This window comes from Acromyrmex echinatior, chromosome 9 (genome assembly GCF_024713525.1).
Source record: "Acromyrmex echinatior isolate Ae372 chromosome 9, ASM2471352v2, whole genome shotgun sequence".
NCBI lineage: Eukaryota > Metazoa > Arthropoda > Insecta > Hymenoptera > Formicidae > Acromyrmex > Acromyrmex echinatior.
In genome coordinates, this window is record NC_141860.1 from 9,237,190 (window position 1) to 9,262,488 (window position 25,299).

General features: G+C 34.3%; 1 protein-coding gene across 3 annotated transcripts in view; it reads right to left on the reverse strand.

The window, feature by feature from the left end:
• Nucleotides 1-70: 70 nt before the first annotated feature.
• Nucleotides 71-25,299, reverse strand: part of LOC105153507 (PDZ and LIM domain protein Zasp) — a 37,835-nt gene continuing 12,606 nt past the window's right edge. Inside the window, exons 2-17 of one of the 3 annotated variants that reach the window (XM_087409583.1) lie at nucleotides 20,591-20,742; nucleotides 19,257-19,428; nucleotides 19,015-19,151; nucleotides 18,692-18,792; nucleotides 17,278-17,536; nucleotides 15,011-15,196; nucleotides 14,684-14,783; nucleotides 13,910-14,056; nucleotides 12,825-12,881; nucleotides 11,599-11,737; nucleotides 11,067-11,111; nucleotides 4,954-5,104; nucleotides 3,874-4,060; nucleotides 3,676-3,796; nucleotides 3,384-3,499; nucleotides 71-3,174 (exon numbers count right to left, since the gene is read on the reverse strand). In XM_087409583.1, coding sequence (XP_087265709.1) covers nucleotides 3,097-3,174; nucleotides 3,384-3,499; nucleotides 3,676-3,796; nucleotides 3,874-4,060; nucleotides 4,954-5,104; nucleotides 11,067-11,111; nucleotides 11,599-11,737; nucleotides 12,825-12,881; nucleotides 13,910-14,056; nucleotides 14,684-14,783; nucleotides 15,011-15,196; nucleotides 17,278-17,536; nucleotides 18,692-18,792; nucleotides 19,015-19,151; nucleotides 19,257-19,428; nucleotides 20,591-20,742 — 2,148 coding nt within the window. In that variant the 3' untranslated portion in view covers nucleotides 71-3,096. Of the gene's footprint in view, nucleotides 3,175-3,383; nucleotides 3,500-3,675; nucleotides 3,797-3,873; nucleotides 4,061-4,953; nucleotides 8,702-11,066; nucleotides 11,112-11,598; nucleotides 11,738-12,824; nucleotides 12,882-13,909; nucleotides 14,057-14,683; nucleotides 14,784-15,010; nucleotides 15,197-17,277; nucleotides 17,537-18,691; nucleotides 18,793-19,014; nucleotides 19,152-19,256; nucleotides 19,429-20,590; nucleotides 20,743-25,299 lie in introns of all 3 variants that reach the window. The other 2 variants (XM_087409582.1, XM_087409584.1) reach the window with 2 other exon arrangements.

A 25,299-nucleotide genomic window follows, 5' to 3' on the forward strand; every position in this document is an offset into this window, starting at 1 on the left:
AATAATTTAATAATCAATTCCAAAATATCCTAATGTCAGCAAAACAGAGAGGATAAGAAACTTGGAACTCTCGAGTGAATATTTTCTTTTATTTCATAAGCAACACGTAACACGCATACAGAAGTGCGATGCTCAGCTGATAGTCAGCCAAACAAAAATTGAAATTTCGTGGTCCGCGCCGTTATATGATTGTCGATGATTTGATCGAACGGCGATAGTCGATCGATTGTTCGTTGTCGATGATTATTTGCGATCGTGCAGGTAAAGTTAAATTCTTTGCACATCATACTTTCTTTCCTTTTTTCAGAATTATCCCCAACGCAACTTAAAACACTTACATACTATATAATTATACTATATACTCGTTCCACGCAAATAAACGAGTTCTGTTCAAGTCTCTCGCACATATACTCCTTTTCTCTTTCTTTTCTCATTCACAAAGAAAGAATAATTACGCAATAACAGAAGCGCACGCAGATGGCACAATCGGTAACATATTAGAAGTAATGTAATAATATGACAATATCTGCCATTAGAATCTCTTATTTCGTAAAATAGAGCCGACAACTAGAAATCAACAATATTTTATTCCGCGTATCGTCATATCCTGGAAAAGATTTCTTTCATTGATTTGTAAGAATATTTGTAGTGAAGTAGATCTAGAAATTTAATTATTATAATCCCCCCCCCCCCATCAAAAAACCATAAACTTAAATATTATAGTTTCAAAAAATTAAGAAAATTTAAAAATTTAAAAACTATGAAATTTCGAAATTACGAATTCTGATTATTATATTATTTAAAACACAATTCAATATATATGTTTCAAAAAATTTAAAAACACGAATTTATTTCAAAGAATTTAATGACAATTTTAGGGAGAGAGTTCTCTTTAACAAAAGACTGATGTAGAGGTTACAGTAGTTAGGAGTTTAAAGAGTTAAGAATTGTCAGCAGGTCGTTCCTACCGTGCGAATTTTAGCCTTTCGTTTTTCTAACTTGCAAATCGATCGGCTGATTAAATGAAAGCCCGAATGCATGTTGAACCTGTTATCAGTCTCGGCTTTAATCGGCTGATTCCAGGGTACGGCAGATTCGCGGATGACTTACGGTGAAGTTTGCATGCACTAAGATTATATATTTGCTCGTCGTTGATTTAGTAAAGCTATTAAGTATCTTCGGCAAATAATCCTTAACGATCTACATGCACAAAATATGTCGAATTAACTTTCATAAATTAATATTACTCGCTTCTTCTTCTGCCTATATATTTCTTTCGTCTATAAATTAAGAACAATTTGTTGTTATTATATGAAAAATGTTCATAAATTTAAGAATGGAATTTTCAACATTTGACTAGCATATATTTCCGAGTATGCAAATTTCAACTGTTTGTTAAACATTATGACATTTCTCATGGATTAATAATGACTTTAGAACTAAATTAATTCTTTTGTTATTAAAAATAAATAATAATATTATTTAATGTGACATTTAATTTCAAAAGTTTGCGTTTGTAATTATTTTAAAATATATCCACAATAGAATTTGCAATTGTTGGACTATTTTAAGAATATAACAAATTTTGATAATTACAAGACTAAATCTTATAAAAAACAAAGCAAATAAAGTCAAATTACTTGAATTTGTTTTATTATTATCATTAATCTTATATCGGAATTGTACGTGTTTAAAATTTGATCGCATGCAATTTGCCATCGCATGCAATTTTGATTGCTCAGAAACCATGTAATCATTTTCTCTCTTTATGTGTAATTAACGCATTTACTCGTCATTCATACTTCCAATCTGACTTCTACAATCATTTGTTCTATTTTTTCACGATTGTGCTCTCTTTTTCTCGTCACGATGCACCGCCGTCGTCGATTGTCAAGCAAAGAAATGCTATCTGAGATTTTGTTATCGCTCACTACTTTCCGATGCACCTTGGAAATACGAAATTATGCCCACGTAATACTAATTGTTCTGATGACCTTTGCGTGATCCATGATCGAGACGACTCCGCTGACGGCTCGTTCGTTATGTGTTGTATCGTCCCAGTGTTTCCTGCCGTGAACGATTTTACGAGATATTCCGCTAATCCTGTTAGAATCGCGATTAGGCTTCCTGTTATTAAACGGGAACCGCAAAGTGCAAGGATACATCATTAAACGTCCTCAACGTAATTAATTGTTCTGCTCTGTTCGCTCGCGGTTGATGTCAATGTCATGACGCAAAGTATGACGATAATTCAATATTCGTAAACGGAATTGTTAAAAACAAGACTGCATGTTAATAGACGCAAGATCATTTAATTCTAAAGAGCACAAATGAATGAATGTTTAACGAAAGTTATGCGACATATATAAAATCATGATAAAATTAACGCTCTTTTTAAAAAATATTTGATTAAAGGAAACTGTATATTTATATAGTTTCTTATATAGTTTCTTTTGACTGCACCTTTTAGAAAGATTATATATGAATGAAAGATTAATAAATTATTAAATTTTATAGATCTCCATTGAACTCTTTAGAGTTGAGATGATTGATGGTCTCCTGCGCCATTTTTAATTAAGCTAGGTAATAAATATTAATAATAAATCTCTCTCGTAGCTGGGCGACGCGCGACATTAGTAGTATTCGTGTGCATTGCGTAAAATTAATTAAGGTGATTGGTGACGCTGAAAAAATTTAATATTTAAATCATTTAGTATTATTGAACCATCGCTTTTTAAAATTCTATTTTTATTACTTTATATTTTATGATGTATCTATTCTATAAATATAGTCACATTTTTCGTTCATTTACTGATATTGCGATTTATTATTAGACTCAGTGATAAAGAAGTTTCGTTGTCAAAATCACCCTTAATTAATCCTGTATTTTTGTAGCTATACGAAGGATCGCTTGTGGATTTAACAAAGGGTTAGTTAAAGTGATTTTGATCGAAGACACAGAAAAAAAATAATCACGATAAAGTAATTGATGCATTAACATTGTATGCTTCTTTCTTTCGTTGCACTTTCCCTTCATTTCTTTGCTCTTTCCTATTTTTTCTCCTCTTGTCATCCCATCGATAGTCGAGGATTATTTTAACGTGCGTGATTTTTGCAAAAAGGACGACCGCCTTTCGCATAAAAACTTTGGCCCTCGAGATTCTTCTTACACATCTAATACATCAACAAAAAAAGATAAACGCTCATATTAATCTTCAAATAATTTTACATCGGTTTAATAGATTTAGAGATTCCCTGTAGATTTCGATGCACGATAAAAATGATAAAGCTTTAAAAAACGAGTAAAAATAATATAAAATAAAAAATAGAATGTTGACACTTCTAAAAATAGAATGTTGACTCTTCTAAAAATTATTATTTACCGTGCAGTTGAAGCACTGGCTGTGATAGTTGTTGTTTAGAGCTTCCACCCAACGGTCGCCAACCTCGACTGGGAATCCACACGCAAAGCATTTCGTGGTAAACAGCTCGTTCCAATCTATATTGAGAAAAAGATTGCCACTTATAATTTTGCATATTTAATTGAATATGTAATTTAATATGTAATAAATGTAACTTAAATAAAAGTATTTTAAATATAATGCATATTATTATTATATTTTTTCGCCGTGATACACTTTACGTTTTTTTTTGTTTTATCGCGGAAATACTAACCAGCTTCGCAATAAGGCAATCCTTCCTCCAAGAAGAACGGACTGTTACCAAAGAGTTTGCCACAATAAGCACAGTTGAAGCATTCAGGGTGGAAGTGCTTTCCAATCGCGTTCAAGCAATCCTGTACATTAAAATGAAAAGGATTATTAATATATCGAATCATAATCAACGATAAGTCACTTATAATACTGTACTTACGCCCTTGATTTTGTTGTTGCACTTGTTACACGTAGGAGCAATAAATTTCTCGAAACAATATTCGCAATAGAGTTGTCCTTTTTCCTCAACGAAGCCGATGTCTTGAAGAGGACGACGGCATTGGGCGTTAACGCAGACAAAATGATCGGGGCACCAAATTTGGCCCAAAGCGGTGATGAAAGGCCCTCTATAATTATATTATAATTAATTTGGTGTCGTAATATATATGTATGTATTTTTTTAAAAAACGAAGTGTTAATAGATATTTGCAAAGTAAAGTTTTATACAAACCTTGTGCACTCTTTGCCGTCTTTACAACACACTGGTTTTAGAGTGAAGCCGTTCGACTTGTGATTAGTATTTTTTTCATTAGCTGTCAACAATACATGCAACGGAAATTATGTTAATCACTTAGACAATTACTGATACAAACAAATGCAATGAATTTTCGTATATCATTCTGATAAACATAATGCAGAAATATAACAAAAAATATTATCAATATAAAAAATAAGTTTTAAAAAATATTGTTTAACAAAATATAAAATTTTAATAGTAAGATATCTGGAAAAATTGCAAAACATAACATTGTGTATAATAAAATTAAATAATATAGAAAGAATTGAAATTGCGTTTCAATATAATGACATAAAATTTTTTTAATTAAGTATATGTAATTACATCTATATAGTAATATATTTTTACATTATTTATATTATCTAAAATAGTGCATAACTGTATAAATTAATTCAAAAATAAGCCTGAGAACCTAATTCGAATAAGCTGCAGGTGAAAGATGCAAAAATATGATTGCTTTAATTTTTCTAAAAATTCTTCGAATAATTTAAAATAGGAAAAACGCCTAAGAATAATAAAAACAACATCAACAAAAAATAAGAATAGATTCACACGCACACACACACACACACATGCACACTAATATGTACAAGCATCAATGAAAACGAGGACGAATAAAGAAAAAACGTTTGTAAGAAGTAAAACATATATGTCTAGAACAAAATACGAAAAGCAACAACGAAAGTAGCAAACATTGTTATCGATCCGGACAATCCTAAGTACCTGACATATGAGTTGCAGTGAGCGCACAGGGGTATACGCGATCCCGCTCCGACAGCCTGATTCAGGATACCCCGTCCACGTTTGGGTGCACTGCTACCAGCGAACGATCCAGTCTTAGAACCCGCGCTGCCGAGGCCACCGATTCCAGTACCTAGATCCGGGTGGGACGACAAATTTGGTGGGTCTACTAAATTCTGGGTTTCACTAAGGGGATCACAATGGATCTGGTCTTGGCAGCGGTTCTGAGTGTTCTGGCAATGATTGCCGGATTCGCAGTGGGTTTCGCGGTAGCTCTGAGTGTGATAATAAGTGTCTTCGGTGTAACTCTGGGGCTGAAGAGTCTGAGTCTGAATCGGTTCGGTCTGGATCGATTTGTAAAGCTGTACCATAGGCCCGTTTGATTGGCCGTTCTTGGCGGTCAATCGGGCAAGCTGACCACTTAAGTTAGTGCGAGGTTTGAAGCTAGGAACTGAACATTGAGGAGCTGATGGGGGAATTTCTTCATAGGGAAGCGGGATTTGAGGGAAGGGAAGATTTGCCTTGGATTGATTCGGACCAAGTTTTTTGCAAGGTGCCACGCAAACAGAACCATCGGCACACGGAGTTACGCAGATGTCAGAACTTGGACAGTTGGAGATATTGAAATCGCAACTGGATTCGCGACCGCAAGTACCTGATGGTTGACCACAGATACCGGATCGCATACCGAACGAAGGCGACACGCACACGCCTGATTGATCTTTCGTGGCTGTCACGCAGATTCCGGATCTAGAACAGGTCTGAGAATCATCGCAGGGCACTACGACGATGCCGGCTTTGATTCCCTGATTAGAATATGCTTTGCAAGGTAGAACGGTCACTCCTGTTTCCGGACAAGGTTTCGGTGAAGGAGTCTCATATCGCACATGTCGCACTTCGGTGGAACTACTATAGGTTGGTCTAACTGGCGCAGATGATATCATAGGACATGATAAAGTGGGCTTCGTATGGCTCACCTTATTTATGGCACAGGTGCTTGGTTTCGGCTTTTGCGGTGATGATGCCACTGGTAATATCTCTTTTTGCTGACATTTCTCGTAATCTTCGAGTACTTGAAGCGCTTTCTTTACGTGAGTCGCAATATTTTTCTGCTCGCTAATTTCTTCACTTGTCATACACCGTGTTTCCTGGAACTGGGCATAAAGTGCCTCCGTCGGACCTGCTTTGAGACTGCTGGTCTCCTTCTCATCGTAGTTGACAGTCCTCGAAGCAGAATATTCCTGCTTCCTGTGACCACTATCAGTATCTTCCTCTACATGGTAAGAGATGGTCTTACGCGAAGGAAAATGTACTCCACCGCGTTTCGATGGTGGTGGATCCTCTCGAATTCTTGGGGCTCGAGTTTTTACGTAACACGCTGGTGGCTCGGGCGGTCCTTGAGCAGGTGACTTAGATCTGCGAGGCGTTGGAGTAGGTGTTCTACTGGGAATGAATGGCTGACCCTCTACAGGTCCTTTCTTCATCGCCACTAAATTCTTCTGATAGGCCGGTATGGCGTCTGGCTTTTTTAGACAAGCTGTAAAAGATTTAGATGATTTGAGAATTTCTGGTCTCGCAGCAGGTGATGCTGAAGAGTCTCTCAGACGATAATCAGGTGGCGGAGTAGGTAAAGGTCGCGGTCTCGATTCCTTGACTTCTTTCTTCATATATATCTGTTCTCGCGCGTAAGATTCCCCCGTTGTACTCTCTTTACCGTATAGAATACCTAACGGTGGGCAGTATTCTCCATTTTGTAACTGAAGACTTGGAGTCTGCGATCTAGTAGCAATTTGTTGATCTTCTGGTCCGATTTCACGACTCAGAGGAGTGTAGGATCGTTCAGGCGCTATCGTTAACGCTTGCTGGAAAGGTGAAATTGGTCGGATCTCCTTTTTGGGCGGCGGTGTCTTAGGGCGACATCTGTGGTCTAGGTAGATGGTTTCTTCGGTATATAATTCTTTTACGCTGGAAGTGGCATTCAGCGGCGTGTAAGGACGATCAGATGCAGTTGTCAAGGCGTTCACCATCTCGGATTTCCACTCCTTGGGTGTGGAATTTTTTACAGGCGTGTCAGACAGAGGTTTCGGCCCCGTCTCCGTCTCTTTCAAGAATTGCACCTTTTTCTTACAAGATTCCATGGTCTCTTGAGATTGCTGTCCATATCTCGCGACAACATTTCGTCTCTCCGGCGCCTGTTGATCTCGAAGACTTTGATGAACCTCTACTTGCTCACGCAAACTCTTTCTACGTTCGTCTTCTACGGCTCCTCTTTTTCTGACGCGTTCCTGAACCAGCACTTCTTCAGTAATCTCTTCGTATGTCTCTTTTGTGATTTTGCAACGTCCTGGAGTAGATCCGTCTGACTCTGTAATGCGTTCTTCTCGTACGACAGTTCTGCCCAGCGGCTGCTCTCGCACTTCTTCAATCTCTTCATCCTCTGCGCTGAAAGTCACATGCTTTTTATTCTTCTCCTCTTCTTCTCGTTTCCTCTTTTCTTCTTCTTCTTGACGTCTTTGTTCTTCTTCCTCACGCTTTCTTCTTTCTTCTTCTTCCTTTTTTCGCTCTTCTTCTTCTTCTTTTTTCTTTCTTTCCTCTTCCTCTTGCTTTGCTTTTTCCAACATCTGCTGAGCGTCAATAGCCGACGTAACCATCTCAGCGGACTTCTCCACAGTTCGTTCCGTTGTGTCTTCCACCTTTCGATCGATGTATTTTTCAGTTCTTCTCGCGAAACACTGAGACTCCATCTTGTCTTCCGCTTTCTCTATCATAGGAATATTATATTTCTCCATCGGCGATGATATCCTCTCCACAGTCTTTTCAAAAGTTGCCGATTGCTTCGTGTGCATACCGTCCACCGTCTCTTCGGCCGTCTCGGTGATCAGATCATGTTCACCCTGAATACCTTTTGAAACTTCCCCTTCATCCGTCTCGTCACCTCTTAGATTGGTTACCTCAGTGTCTATTTCTTTAACCGTCTCTGCTGGCTCTTGCTTAGGTGTGGGTAAGGGCGGTTTCGGGCAGATTTGCTCCCTTCGACAGATCTCTGTTCTGTAAGCTCGTTGTTCTTCCCGATGTTCCTTGCTGCCCGATATACGTTCTTGACAAACTTCCCGCTGCGTGAATTTCTTGTAAATTTGTCCTGCAGGCTGTTCTTGTTGTGCCGATATTGCATAACTCTGCTGATAGAGATTGGTACCTCCGCTGCTGACGGTCGCAGTCCACGGTTTTGGAATCGGTTGAACGATTCTGGTGGGTGTCAGCGACCTTCGGACGCTATCAGTTGAACTTGGCCTCGAGGTTGTCATATCCGATCGAGAGGTTCTATTGGTGTCCCACAGCTCGATACGCCGATATACTGGCTGTCCAGGACAACTCAGTCGCTCCATCACGTCAGTTTCGTGCTGATGACCGTTTTCTCTCAATACCCTTTCGACCTCTCGATCGATGCTTTCGCTTCGATGTCTCTCGGTTCTACGGCTCAAAGCTCGCTCGCAAGCCTCAATACTAGCGCGTTTCTCTTTGATTTGATAGCACCTTTTATCGAGAATAGGATTCGGATTGATATATAGAGGACTGGCAGTGGGATATGTAATATCTTCGATAGATTTCGGAGGTGGCCAAAGGAGGCTCCGACGGGATCTTACGGAGCCGGAATGGGAGGACTGATCTTTCGTGTTTTCTACGACCTCGTGATAATAGGATCTTTCGTAAGTCTCGCTGTTGGAGGTTTCTGAGATGGCAAATGGGGATGGCGGTAAGCGATAAAGATAACTCGCCGGAATTGCAGGGAAGAGAAAACACGACACACAAAAAGTGTATAATACACACGTTCGAGAGGATAAGTGATTAGATTTGTCAGGGTACGTTAGAAAGAACAGACAAAAAAACAGAGAAATTTGCAGTAAGTAAGAAGCACGATGAACCGTGCGCGCCCGTGGTCTCTTTCCGAATATATAAAAGTATATATGTATTTTAAATTTTAAATATGCAAACGCAATAAATAATTCTTACAATTAGAGATTGATTAGTTTGTTTTATCTTAAGTAGTGCTCATCTTAGTAATTATGATAAAGAAATGTGGATGAGAAAATGTAATTAAATATTTTTTAAATAATAATATTTATTATAATACTATCGATATTTTATTTTATATATAATATAAAAATATATTTATTATATCTGTCATTATATATTTGTGCAAATATATCTTAAATAAAAGATTTTGCTTACCTTTTTTACTATAAAAAATTTATAAAATACTAATTATTAATTTTTAATTACTAATTATTAATTTTTTATTTGTAAAATATTTTGCTAAAATAAAATATTCAAAAAATAACAAAATGGGACAGAGTTATATTAATTCAATTAATAAATAATTCTATTTGATTTGATGATTTTTTTGACGGAAGAGGACCACAAGCGCAACCCGGTATGCAAAATTAAGAAAAGAAGCAGAATTATAAGGTATTAAATTAAAGATTTAGTTTTCGTGAAAAGATCTTTTATAATATATAATTATTATTTAAATCAACTGTGCATTTCTTGTGATAATCACTCGGTACTTGATACTTCAAAGCAGCGTGAAAGCTGCGTGCCTTCGTGTGTTAAACATCGCTTTCAAACCGGTCGTAAGTAGCAAAAAGATTCTACGAGAACAATGCGTATTATAGCATCAATACACCTCGAATATTTGAGATCATTGATGTAAAGCGAAGAAAAACGCTGTAAATGTCAATTCATGGTCATGTATTGAAGAAATGATGTGACGCAATGTAAAAAAAAATCAAAGATGTAGATGTACGTTCTACGAAGAACTTGTGCTTTATTTCGCATCTGCATTTATTTATTCAACATCCTGGATTGATGACAAAATGTGTCATCAAATAGAAGCAGAAATCGATGTGTGCTATCTCATGATTTTTTTTTAGAAAAGATAAAACAATTCCAAATATGATCAGAATATAATATAATAAGCACTGCAATATTATATTGTTAAACTGATAGACATATTTCAAAATAACTAAAGAAAAATAACTTTTTTCTCATCCATGATATTTAATTAAAAAACTCGAAAGAAAAATCGTGAATAGTGAAATCATAGTCTGGCACTTTTATCATCTGGATCGTGTTTGCATTTCGGTTGCCAGCATGAAGACGACGACGGCGCCATTGAGAGCTATTGATTCATGCGAATGTGAGGGAGAAGGGTCTGGGTTTCGGGTTGAAAGACGGACCGGCTGAAAAAAGATAAAAGAAAGATTATGCGCGGAAAGAAAAAGCACGATAACACGCGGTTAAATTGCAAGAGTAGACATGGGGAACGATCTATGTATTTTCCAGAAAAGTTAATGCTAGATTTTCTTAAATATAATATTTCTATGATGAAGTTAATAATATAAAATTTCTTTATTGAAAATAATACTTTAAAAAACTCACTTTTAATATAAAAAATTATATTATATCTGAAGTAATAAACTAAACATTAACTATAAAAACATATATTACATAAATTTTTTCAAAGAAAAAGTATCATATAAAAATTATGAGAAAGAAGAAAGATTACAAAGGAGAGTATTTATTTTCTTAATGAACATAAATATTATTATTATTATTATTATTATTATTAAATATTAGATTTCTAATTTGATCTTATCTCTCACAATGGCATATTTAAAATAATTAAAATACAGCTATTATGAATAATTTTCCGAGTGTATCGTGCAAATTTTGAAATGAAAGTAAAAAGGGATGAAAGCATATATATATTGAAAGGTCGTTACAAACTGTCATAGCTCTCAGAGTTCGCCGTCGTCGTCGAGATAACGACGAATGATAAGGAGCCAAGAATGAGACGATCAAAACTATGAGACCTTCCTCCTTTTCTCTCTCTCTATCACTATTTAAAGAGACCATCACAATGTATAGACCAGCGAGGACCAAATGATCGATCGATCGATAATATGAGACATGTATATACGAGCTGCGTGCAAGGGAGAAAGAGCGATATAAAATATGAGAATGTAAGCCAAAGGAGGCGTATCAGCCAAAGCTCGAAACTCGGTCAACCGACGGCTCTAATCTATTCGTCGTACCTCTGAAAGGCGAACTTTTTGGCTTTGGCAGGGTAGAGTACCGACCTATTTGCAAGAATCGAAGGCAGAGTTAGGACAAGGACGTATAAGACAAGATCACGATTATCTTAAATCGATTATGAAATTGCTTCTTCGAACTTCTCAGATAACTACGTAAAATCGACGCAGTTCTCCGAATCAAAAAAAAATGATGAAGAAAAGAGGCGATAGTCTTGAATAAAATTGTCTTTCTCTCTCTGTTGTTCTCTATCCGAATATTTCGATTTATCGCAGAAAAGATTTTAATACATCTTTAAAAGTAACGTCATCTTACATTACCTTAAAATTCCTCTTTTATACTCGAGATAAATACTTTTAAGCGATATTACGTAACGTGAATTATATAAATATACAGATCTGAGCATGGATTTTGCAATATTTTTTATCAAACACTGATCTTAAAAAATACATGAGTTTTCGTCATCCTATATTGCATCAGTTCTTTAAGTTTATATCATACCTATTTATATTTATAATAATAAGATTGACCTACCTGTCACAGTCTGGCTTTGAGGACGTGGCAAGATATTGCTTCCGGAATTCAATGTCGGAGTCGGAGACAAATTCGATGAGAAACCTCCACTCGATCCACCGAAGGGCTTAGGACCAACGAGATTGTTGCTCGTTGGTGCCTGTAAATTTACAAATTTTCTTCTTTAATTGCCATTATTGTAATATATATGTTTTAATTTTTGATAAAAAAATGGAGCATTGTGCACTTAAACAATGTTTTAATACAGTAATTTATATCACATTAATTATTTCTTTTTTAAAATATTATGATAATTCTTGAATCAAATAAATAAAGTACTTTCTTATTCTATAAGAAACGAGGTATAAATTTAAATCACAACCACAGAATTAACAGATTGTAAAAAGTTGTCAGTGCCAAATATAGCGGAACATGCGAGATTTCGCTGCTTTGATAACGTCTGTTAATGCAAAAGTGCGATAGGTTAATCAGTGACCCATATCGCGCAAAGTCTCAAGGAACATTGCACTCCTCCCGTGCTTAAAACTGTTATTTCCGCTATGGAGGTCACATGCAAGCAATTGCATTGCACACAATTTGATTATAAGCTTATGAAATTTTTGGGATAACTAATTGCTACATTCTTGTGCATATTATATATCATGAAGGTAATTTTACACCCGTTTAAAAATTTTACTTTGTATATTTTAATTTTTATTATTTATATTTAGAACCACGAAATTTAAAAAATATGCATAATAAAAATTGTATTTTTATACAAATGGAATAATTTTGACCAACTTTTAAATAAATTAAAGCAAATATATTATCTTTACATTTATCAATTATTTTAAAACTTCGTTTTACATTTCGTTTTAGATTATGTCAAATTTGAATTTAGATTTTCATAAGTTGAAAGTTCATTGTCCAAAAAAAGAAGAAAACAGTTTAGCAGTTTGAAATTTAAGTTTTTCATATTTTTGATAATAGAGAAAATAGAAAGAAGACATCAAGGTACATTATACTTGAAATATGCTCTAAGGTTTACAATTTTCACTGATTAAATGTCACTTTATAGTTAATTATGATATCTTGATACATTTTCGATGACAATTTGAATTAATTTCCGCGTTGAATCAAAGCAATGATGTCTCGAATAACAATTTGTATGGGATAAATTATATACTGACGATCTTGAAGGGCGATCGAGATCAATTAGAACGTTACGAATCGTGCTGGGACTTTACCTGGACTGATCGTAAGCTCGGTGAATCGACGGGCGGGATGCCAAAACGGGTGGTGGGCTGCACAAAACGACACATCGATGTCATGTGGGACGAATAATTAAAAACAAGATGAGAGAGAAAGAGAGAGAGAGAGAGAGAGGGGGGTGGGGAAAGAGTGGGAGAGAGAAAAGACGAATTGGCAGAAACGTTCCCAATTACGACAGACTAATTAGTCACGAGTTCGAAATAGTCGGTCGCGAATATAATTATTAATATATTTACGTAATCGACTGATTCAAAGACATTTTAGTAATATCATAATGATTTTTGCTTCAGTATATATGATTGATGTTTATTAGTGTATTAATCATTAAAAATTTTTAGATATATTTCTCGTTTTGTATAATCAATGAATAAAAAATGTATAAATTATATATACATATATATATACACACACACACACACACATACATATATGTATTATATTTTATATATATATATATATATATATGTGTATGTATATGTATATGTAGAAGACAACATGACACAGCAGAAAAAGTTTATCACAATTCAAGCGATATTTCTCGTTAATTTTAACTGAGTTCTATGTTCTAAAATCATTTTTAAACAGAGCTCCGACGATATATAGATTTTAAAATAATTTTCATATTTTCAGTTTTGATTTTTAATATAAAAAATGCAAAACTTTTTTTCATTTTTATAAGGAACTGTAAAAATATGAAAACTACTGGAACTGTCATTGTTTTATTAATATGAAAAAAATAATGACAGTTCTAATAGCACTCTCTCTTTTTAAAGTTTTACATTTCTTTATAAAAATAAAAAGATTCTGCATCTTTATATTAAAAAATCAAAATTTGAAAATGTGACATACTAACATTTAATTTAATGTATATACATATATCATAATGCAATATTTTATGATATACAATATATAACGAAAAATTACTGTACAATGTTTTATCTTGATTACGCCAATTTGGTTTTGTAATTATTTGATAACTATTTACACAAGGAAATCATGATGAAAAGTACGTTAGCATGAGCGAATGCAGAAATCGAGTATTTTCGAGCACATTGCCAACCTCTGTGCCACCTGTTTGGATGGTGATCGTACTCGTGAACGTTTTCGACTCGCCGTTGCATTCACCATTCTTGATGCATCCATTCGTATTCGAAGTTGATCGCCACGTATGCTGAAATCCGGACTCGGGGCTCGTACGATTGCACGCCTGGAAAAGCGATTAGTGCCAAGCAAGGACCACACTTGTTAAACTCTCAAGATAAGCGCGCGCATTTAGCTTGTCGGAAATAGATCTTTCGTGGCACACGGTGTAATAATCGTGAAATTATAATAATTAAATATTTTATCATTTATCGTGAAGAAAATTTCAAAGTCGTAAATTATTTCCGTACTATTATATTTTATTCCGTATTATTATGTTTTACCGATTAAGAATGTGAAAGGGATAAATACGATTGTCTCATAATTAGTATTTAAAATACACACGGAGATACATTTTTAAATATTCGATACATGAATATTTTAACGAACTCTCTTTCTATTTAACCATTAAAATTATTCTCAAATTTTTTCTTTTAAAAATGCTATGCCATTGTTTTCTCCATATAAAATTCGAGAGAGAGAAATCGTTAATGAGCGAGAAATTTCGCTGCGACCTTCGCCCGATTTGCGATCATAAGAAATTCCATGAAATCACGCGCAGCAAAGCCACACGCTCAATACAAAATGCTCGCTTCATAAGCCATGCCAAAACAGGCAAGAAAATGCGTGCGCGAAAAAATTCGCTCGTGACCATGCCTCGTAAAGAGAATCAAATTATGATGAAGCAACTCACGGAGAATGGCTGAGGCGACGATCCATGATTGCTGAGGGGTGGCGATAAAGGTGCACTCGCCAATGCCGCGCTAATGGTACTAGCTGGTGCTTTGCCACCTCTGTCGAATCGTAAAGGATATATCTTTTCAATTATTTGCATTTCATTATCATCCTAACTTATTCATTATTTATTTATACATTTATTTGTATTTCTACTTGTGTTTTATATCGTATATATACATATATTATATCGTAATTTTTTATTTTTATTTTTTTATAAAACTTTGTATTAAATTTTTCAAGCGTGTAACATTTAAGAACGAATACTATACGTTATATAACTTACGGTGGTATAGTAAGAGGTACAAGACCAGCCGGAGCATTTTGCCTAGCGACGAGTTTCGCGTGAATATCGCAGTATAATTTATTGTTGATATTGTAGTAACCGACATTCTTTAGGGATGTGCCACAAGTTGAGCACTTGAAGCATTCCACGTGGAGGTTCTTGTCCTTGATCCTGACGAAGACACCTCTGAGAAAGAATAAGTAGGTTAATAACGTAGTTATTTTGCATCTCAGTGCAGTAATTGATTTTCTTTAATGTAACAACAATAAACGACGAGATGATGGCGCGTCGCATGTGCCACGAGTTTTGAATTTTATTACTATTCACTCTAGAAAAAGGAGAGAAAGAGACGTAAGAAACTCGATACCTCGACGAAGGAGGCCGGGAATAGCTATTAATTAATTATTTATATATGATTTCCGTGAACATTATATTCGAATGAGAACGATGAAACAAATAAAGCTACAAAAACGTACTTAAAGTTGATTTTTGTAGCGGAGTGGCTATCTCAAAAAATATAACACCGTAAAAAATAATTTAATATTCGAAACTAGGTAGATGATAATATGTGAATGTTTTGAAAAGTAATGTTGAGTTGTATTGTGTGATATTGTATTATATTCTTTATAGTAATCAAGCTTATAATTTGTTTCTTAAAAAAAAATTAAATATATTTAACATAACATCTATAATGTTGCAAAAAAATAATGAATTTAGATAGTCTTTGTCGGTCGTAAAATATGTTGTCGATCTGTAAATTTTTTTCGTACAAAAAAAGATTGTTTTCCCTCGTCGAGCATAGAAAAAAATTAGAGATAGAAAAGTATCACAAAAAAATTTTGTTCTAAAAAAATATGAACAAAAATAAAAATCCACAAAAATATTCACAACATCGAAAGCAGTTTTCTTTTATACGTTATCAGTCATTCAGTGTGCTATAAATGCGCGAAAGGTGCTATTAAGAGAGTAAAGTGCAGAGAATAAAGAAACATTTAGATAGGGCTGCATTCAAGCTGTGAGCGAGTGAGAAATTTTCTTCTCGCCCAGATACGACTTCCAGTAGGTTGTAAGCTATAAGCTCGAATGATCAGAATTCTTCCAGAGATAATAGTGATAACAAAAATGCATAACGATCGAAGTGCTTGTTCTTCCTGAACAAGCGATGTTGACGAAAAGTGGCGATAGAGAAAGGCGTGCTTCGAACACATAATCAAGGAGATAAATGTGCACTTCTTTTTATCGCGTAAATTAATTTTTACAAACTATGAAATTACGCAAATTTGTATCATTTATTTATAGTATAATTTCTCTATTCCCGTTTATTATTAGGCTGATATTATTGTTATTCGATATAAAATGTTTATTATATATTGTTATTCGATGACACAACTCTACATTTTTATAACTATATATAATTTAAGTACAATAGGAAGGGAAAGAGATGTGCACATGTTCTCTTCGAATCGGAATCTTCAAGATGATACTAGCATACGACAATCGAGCAACTCAGAACGGCGTCGCTTTTGACGATTGTACGAGGTGCATTAATCGCCAACTCTGAGAACGATGAGATTACGAATTACATTTACTATTTTCTATAATTACGAATTATTATTATTATTTTCTATAATTATTTTGTATAATATTTCACACTTATTAACACTTTTAATATTTAAAACAGACTAATGCTATTAAAATATTATAATTAAAAAAATATCTCTTATTAAGCTCAACTCAAATTTTTATTAATAATAATATTTACTTTTAACTTGTGTGAAGTTTTTGTTCCACAACTTTTGAAAAATTAACTTTCTATAGCTCATTCAATTGTTATGGTATGCAAACGAAAATATGAAATGTGCAAATGGGTAATCGAATGAGCCGTAGGAAGTTAATTTTTTCAAAAGCTGATGGCAATTGACAACTTCATATGAATTTAGTTTAATTTAATTTATTATTTAATTTAATTTATCAAAATAAATTTATTAATAATTTATTGTTTAAATAATTTTTGCAAATTTATCATTAACAAGAACTTTGCTTTATAATTAATAATTAAGTCGCGTGAGCGACTTTCAATATAAATAATCTTTTGCGATTGATAGACTCTCTAAGAATCTGAACCATCACAGTTAATAGTTTCTATAAACTTTCGCATCGTATCGCTCTCGGTATGCGAATGTCAACACCTTAAAAACGTCAAAACGAAACCCGCCGTGGCCGTCTCGTGCACAAGGGTGGCAAGAGTCTCGCTCGTAAATAGTTACACGATCACTCGGTCGCAGTTGCTACAAACGACCCCGCCCGGTGTCGACGAGCCCGACCCGGCAGAAGATTCCTGCTTTTGCGGTTGTGGTTCTCGATTCTTCCCGTACGATTCGTCTCTCCATACAAAGTGCCTGCTATCGGCAGGTGCGCTACCACCACCACCCATAGCATGAAACAGAGGCGTAGGTGACCTCGGTGAAGTGGCCCTTCCGCCAACCGCGTGGCTCACCGAGGAGTAAAATTCTGTCCTTGAAGGAACTACGACATGGAAGTAGAGAAAAAGCTCCATAACAACTGGACAGCAACAGGGAAGTGTCGAATCAAATATGACTGGTCAACGAAGGCGATCGCGTTCGCCGGTTCATGCGAGTTCATTTCTACATACATTCTCAGATTAAAACCGTGGTTATTAAATAATTCAAAAGAGACTTCCATAGATTTTATTTAATATATAATTAATTTATCTAAAAATTAAATTAATATAGATATTAAATAGATATAAATCTCATAAATTGCAAAATTCTAATCTGAGAAACTGAAAATTCGCATGACATTCGATACGCAAATGGAAAACGATTGTTGTCGTAGGATACCATCGTAATCGTCGGCATTATCTCCTCTCGCCTTATCTAGCCTCTGAAAATAAAAACCAAAACGCGTCCCGAGTATACGTAAACTTACACGATGAGCCTTTCGCACTCGGCACAAATGTTCTGTCCTGGTGGTAGACTCGTTTGCGGCGTCGATGGTGTCTGTGGCTTCGTTTCCGGCGCCTGGACGGGCCTCAGTCCTGCCAGGGCGGGCGAGGATGGCGTTATCACGCCGCTCACGACATTTGGCTCCGCTATTTCGCAAACAAGTTATCGTATCGGCATGCAACAGGTTGGCTGGAACCGATTCTGGCCCAGCCGAAGAATGCATCGATTTTTTAGATAGATAAATTTAGAAAAATTTATTTAATGATTCAAAATTAACTTATTATTTCAGATAAATAAATTTCAGGTAGAATAATTTTTAAATAGATTTTATTTTTTTTTTTATTTAATTTTGCAAAATATCTTCTATGTACCAAATGTAGATACCGCAAATCAAAAGATTATAGTTGCAGTAAAATAGAGGAGATAAAAAACAAATTATTCGATTTGCGAAAATTTCACTATAAAAGTTTGACATTGCAATATTTTTAAGAAAAGTAAAAGTTATTTAAGTTGCATCGTAGACTAATGATTTTAACAAATAATATTAATATACTCGAACGGGCATGAATTTTGAACAATATATACTCTTTAGCGATCTCGTATACCTTTTGTGTCTGTGTACTTGCATAGTAAAACTAATTACATATATTAATATTAATGAATACAATTTTTTCAGAAATTATATTATGAGAAATTATATTAGAATGTTACTAACCAGGTTCTGGGGTCTTTGGTTCCTTGTCCGCTTCTTGGACCATTTTGAAAACCTCGCTGTTCTCAGCATTGTAATTCTTCTCATTCTTTTTGAAATTTACCCTGCAATATTTACATTTATTGATAAATATTATAAATATTTTTTTAACTCATAAAGCTAACCAGCAAAATTAACTGATTAATAACACTTTTATTGAAGAGAGTAACTTTTTTGATAATGATTATAAAATTTGATCTTAATCGTGTAATTTCAATCTAAAAATAATTTTAGAAAACTTAAAGAAATATTTTAATCCCACATCATTAATTATTCCACGATTTTACCCAAGGACACCTCCGGCAAGGACCTCTGCTTGAGCGGACAGTGTCTCCGCGATTGTTTCCTCGCTGTAGATCCCCACGGGGCTGTTGTACTGTTTGTTCACGATGGACTTAATTGGACCGTCGCCGGTGCCGTTCAGCTGAAAATTATTACGTTCCGGTGTAGAAAAATAACTAACTGCTTTTCGTGTTTTTGTTGCAGAATCAGTGCAACGAACAGACGCGGATTAACGGTCGATACTAACGAATGGCTTGGGGCTGAAATTGTGTCCGCTGCCGATGAGAGGTCCGTCCTGTTTTTTCACTGCCAAAGAAGTCTTTGTGACTGGCGTGATGTTACCCGCGGGTGCGGTGTGCATCGGAGACGGTAAACTTGTGGTTGCAGGCGTCACATGCGGTTTCCAGGTACTACCGCCTCTGTAATAATTATTTATCGCCCGTTAAAACACAGCGGTGGGCTTCGAATTATATATCGATCGCAATTTTTTAAATAAAAGCATAACATTCCTATTATGAAAATAACGTACATTTGTTCAGAATTAAATAATTTTTTACGAAAGCCGAGATTTTGTGTAAATAGAAATTGATTTTTTTATTTTTCATAAGACTCTTAAAAGACTTTGTACTAATCATACACAAAAAATGATTTTAATTAAATTATTAGGTGTTGGAATTAATTCGTAGCGTTTTTTAATGAAAGAATGTTATTTATTTCACATGAGCATTAAAAAATACATTAATGAAAGTACTTTTAAAACTTATAAATACTTTGTAAAACGCTACGAATTAATTCCAACACCTAATAGATATTTTATAATATAGATAGAATATAAAATGCTTTTTAAAAATCTCCATAGACATAACCATAATAAATTATGGTTTACCAATATAAATTATTTATTTTTTGCTAACTGTATCTTAATACTTTTATACCCAAAATAATAAAGAGGATCAATTGATGAAAAAAAATACATAATTGTTTTCTCAAAGAGGATATGTAGTTGCATATTATACATAATTTTTTTAAAAAGCAAACATGTTTTTTTTACATCAAGTGATTCATTATTTTATGCATTAAAGTATTAAGTTATATATATAAGTTATATATAGTTACTGAAGTGCATTAAAGTATTAAGTTTTATATATATATATATATATATATATATATATATATATATATATATATAAGTTATATATAGTTACCGAAAAATAAATAGTTTAATAGATAAAAGTATTTTCATTAAATCTAAAATAGCAGCGTCCAAATGGTGTGTGTTACACTAAAATCTGTCCTTTTTATGGTTATACATATGGAGACTTTTAAACAGTTCATAATTTACAAAATATTACAGTTTCAGCTAATTTAATTAAAGCCGCTTTTTTATATGATTAGTAATGCTTTTATAATCATGAAGCATTTTAGAATAATGAATGACGTGATATTTTTGCTGATTAACGCAATAATGTTGATTAGACATTAATGTTTGACGTAAGTCAAGCCGAGATCGTTGAAGTATATTTTTAAATACTGAATCATTCGTTTATCAAGTGTTATGCTTTGTTATGCTCAGCGTTTTACCTTTGGACAGTTATTTCGAAATTATTTCCGGCCTTGACTATGACATCCTGCGCGTCCTTGTGCCTCAAATTGTACATGTCAGTGGTGTTGACTCTAATAACCGCATCGCCAGCTTTAAGACCGGCAGCTTCCGCCGGAGAACCACTGTTAACCTGTAATTAAAGTAGACTCGTATTTATGACTCATATTTCGAGAAAAATCTGGATTAACAAATTATCATTACATCGATTACAATTATATCTTTTATACATTGACCAAGTAGACGCACTCTAAAAAATATTAATATAGATTAATATGGATTAACACTATGCGATGTCTATATAATTCTCATTATTAGTATCAATATTAACCTGGTGTTAATATTAACATTCACACGGTGAGAATTATATATAAATAGTATTATATCCGCTTAGCATTAAATCCACTTTAGAGTGCAGTGTTAATCTGAAAATATAATAAAAGAAGGACTTGATCAGCTGCAACTTTTAAAACTCCTGTCTCGAATCTCCGGTTTATTTTTATGAGGCACGTCGCCGAAACTTTCTTCTCTTCTCCAGAGTCCAGACTCCAGACTCCAAAGCCACTATATTTAAGTGCACGCGCGTCATTACGCTTCGAATGTCGGACACTGTGCATCCATTCACGTTAGAGACAGTATTGTTGTCAGGGGGCGGAGAGACGGTTGACAAAAAGGAGATGGGGTGAAGAAAGTTGACAGAAAACAGAAGAACGCCCAAATTAAAAAATCAAGCGGTCTTTTTTGTGAACGATCTTTCGTCGGCGTTTTTATCGAGCGTGCTAATTACGAACTCGGCTCGATGATGATGATGAGGGTAATATTAACAAAGATTTTTCTATGCGTCGACTAATATAATTACGAATAAAAAACTAGCAAAGAATTTATGTGAGCTTATTGAATATCATTGATATAAAAATGTAAAAATATGAGAAACCTCACCTAATATTGACTTTATTTAATTAATTCATCGCTTTGTACAAGTGATATAATTTTAATATTTTATGTGTAGAAAGTTGAAAATAAACAATCCAAATATTAAACTTTGAATAAAATATTGAATATATTTTAGGAAAATAATTTGAAATGACAATCGATAATTTTTTTTAATTATCTTACTAAATTAAAATGCATCGTAATATTTTTTCGTATTTTTACAAATTACTCATTGATTTTGTAAGATCACGTTCAAAATAATTAATTTAGACCGTTAATCACCGGATAAAAAATGTATTATTCATTGCATGCGACAGATACGATAACTGAGTAGTGAGGAAAGATACACGCGAATGGTTCGTTATTGAGTCAGTCATAATTCTTCGATATTCTGGCAGAGCATCGGAAATAATTAATAGACTTCGACCTAATTGTAAGCAATCGTACGAAGATGGCCTCCAGCTCTTTTTCTTTCTATAAATATATGTGTCGTAATATATCGTTATTTTTATTAGTCACACGACTGGAGCAATCGTCTTCCCGTAAAATATCCCAATGAAATAGAGTTTATTTCGTTCACCTCCTTCTCGAAAAGTGGGTCACTTCGTAGACAGTTGGAAATACTTATGACACGATATATATTTTGCATTCTATAAATCATAAATATGATGACGAACGAAGAAAATTATGTCAGCGAATTTTTATTACTGTTTATTTGCAAATCGTATATATTAGTATTTCCAAAGTCATTATTTTAGTAAACAGTTTAATGAATAGATATTAAAAAGAATCATAAAAGTGTCCTTGCATAATTTATCGGAGGCATTGTGCTTCCGATAAATTTGCAATGTTTCTTTTAAAGATCTAGATCGAAAATTATATGTGTATGTGTAATTTGAAAACAAAATTTCAACAATCATCACTTTAAATATAGATACCACGGCATTTGAAAAAAGTGTCGTGCTGATAATTTATTGCAATTTCAACATTTCTCATTAAGTTCTAGCAAAATTTTATGCTCTACAATCATTTTTTACAAACAGAATCCCAGCTGTTACTTTTTCAATTTAGTTAAAAAAAAAAATGCGGAACTTTTTTATTTCTGTAAGGCACGCACTACTGGAACGGTTTAATAGAAGGAAATGGAAGAGTCTACAGTCATAAAAATGCCACTTTCGAAAATATATAGTCTATAACATGCTATAGTTAAAAATCTCATCTATTACTTTCTCGGATTTTCATTAATCTTTCTCATTAAAGTTAAGATTTCTCTGAGATCTCTTTAAGATTGGATTCTCTTTATCTTAAAATTCGCTATTTAATCTCAAGATTTTCGACATACATACGCAGAACTTCACATCAGTGCGAAATCGGAACATGAGCTTGAGAGAATAGTTTGATCTGTAGTTGCCACAAATAGAAGCTCGAAAGCTTGCGTCATCGCCCTGTGTGATCGTAATACCTAGTTTTACTGTTCAGCCTCGTCTTCGATTTCGATAAACTCCGATAGTCTAAAGCACACAACTTTGAAACGATCTTCACATTTAAAATCTTTACGATCATGATATTCTCTATAGGTACGTGTACTGTATATGAAATTTCCAAACATCATTGTTCTTTATTTGATGTGTGTTTAATTAAAGTAGGACGATATAATATGATTTAACAAAGTACAATTTTACGTCGTTAAAATGTTCGTGAATAATAAAAAATTGGTTTTATCTTTCGCTGTTATCATTAATGAATAATAATCATTATGTATCGTAATTTATAACAATTATGATAAACGAATAGCACGCTTTGTGAGTGACGAGGGATTGAATGTCAAAAATTTTAATGTGGCCGGAAAGTATGCCGCGTGTTTCGTGCATTGCTCATTTTCTGGCGACCGCATGTCTTTCGGCTGATGCGCTTAATGGTCCACCGATCTTCGCGGTGTCCCTGCGATGTCCACGAAGACATAGGGACGTAAGTCAGGGTTAAGCTGCCGGTGGGCAGGCCGCTTCTAAAAATAATCTTGGACCGGTCTAAAAATAACCTCCTCGAACACGTTGTGGTTGTTACGTACATTCGCAATCAAATCGCAGCAGCAGCCGAGAAGTAGAATGCATCAAGGTGTATCAAAAGCTCGTTCCGATGCACGCGATACGTCCACGGCCGCAATCGTTTCCATTCAGCGGGTAATTGTGGCGTCAATGCGAGAGTCGATGAATGAACGCGCGCAAGAATGTCTTGGGACGTGCAACGATCGTTTCCGCGAAACGTAGTTCGTAAAGAATCGAAAAATTACTTGCGACATCTCTCTTTTTCCTCTCATTCTGAGAATTAACGAATTAAAGGGAATTAAAATTGTTCTACAAGTATATCTTGAATTTGTAAATTGATTCATGATTACAATGTGAACGGATATTTTTTATTTCACATGGAAAATGATTTTGCTGAAAGATATAAAATTTTGCTGGATACTGAAAATAATTTTGTTGGAAGTACAAACTGGTTGCTAGAATATCAAAATTTTTTTCAGCATTTTGCTCATCATTTTTCAATTTCTAATGTAATTATTTTGATGGTTCAACAAAATTATTTTCAGATCCGTATCCAGCAAAATTTTAGATCTTTCAGCAAAATTGTTCTTTTCATGTCTTTTTGTATGGTTTTGATTAATTCTTTCCCATTTATTCTTTAAAGGAAATATTGCAATGTTAATAAGATAAATTGCAATATATTTTTATTCTTTGTCTTCCAAGATGCAAATAATAAAATATAAATAATATAACGAATTAAATTCGCTTTCATATAATTTTCATATTCACAGTGCGTTTTGCGCCTTTTTTATTTGGTATTGAACAATTATATTCTCACACACACATACACACACACACACACACACACACACACACACACACACACACACACACACACACACATATACACCATTGAACAATTATGTCGTAATCAATGCCACATATTTGATCTCGCGATTTACCCAACGAATAAATTCTCGGATGTCAGTTATTGCATCCGAAACACTATCACATGTCCGCCTGTTAAAATTGCTCTAAAAATAACTGCCGAATATCCGCGACATATGTATGTGTGTGTGTGTGTGTATATGTGTGTGTGAAGGTAGATGCAGGTAGATGTTGGTGTGTAGTGAAACTGAGAGGGAGAATACACCAAGGTGTACGAGGTACGCATTCCAATGGGCGGGTTATCAGAGACGGATCCATCCCACCTTTCCATGTTGGAATGCATCTGTTCTTTTTTCTCTATCTCTCTCTCTCTCTGTCTCTCCTTTACTTTCTCTGTCTCACTTAAGCTTAAGACGAGGACTGTTAAGGCTCGTTCATACGTGCAATATCCTCAAAAACGTCGCGCCGACAGGGAACGTCGTTCGTGCGAACCAGTTGCATTTTATACCGGCAAAACGTGCAGAAACGCGAGACGCGTTTCACATTTTTCTGTACACAGTGGTTTCCTTTGTCGATGCACCGAGAGAAACTCTGAAACGTACGCATTTTTAGCCCACTTTTAAATCGCAATTGATATAAGAATATTTCATTTTTAAATTTAGCTGTATATGTTAATGTTTTATTATTACTTTTATACCTTTCAGTTTTTGTGATTTATGTTTTAACATTTTTTGCAAAATTTCGTTGATGCGTCAACATATAATAATATTATGACAGTAGATGTAAATGTTGCAGTATTCGATTTTTTATTTTAATTATACAGACATATACATAAAAATGTATTT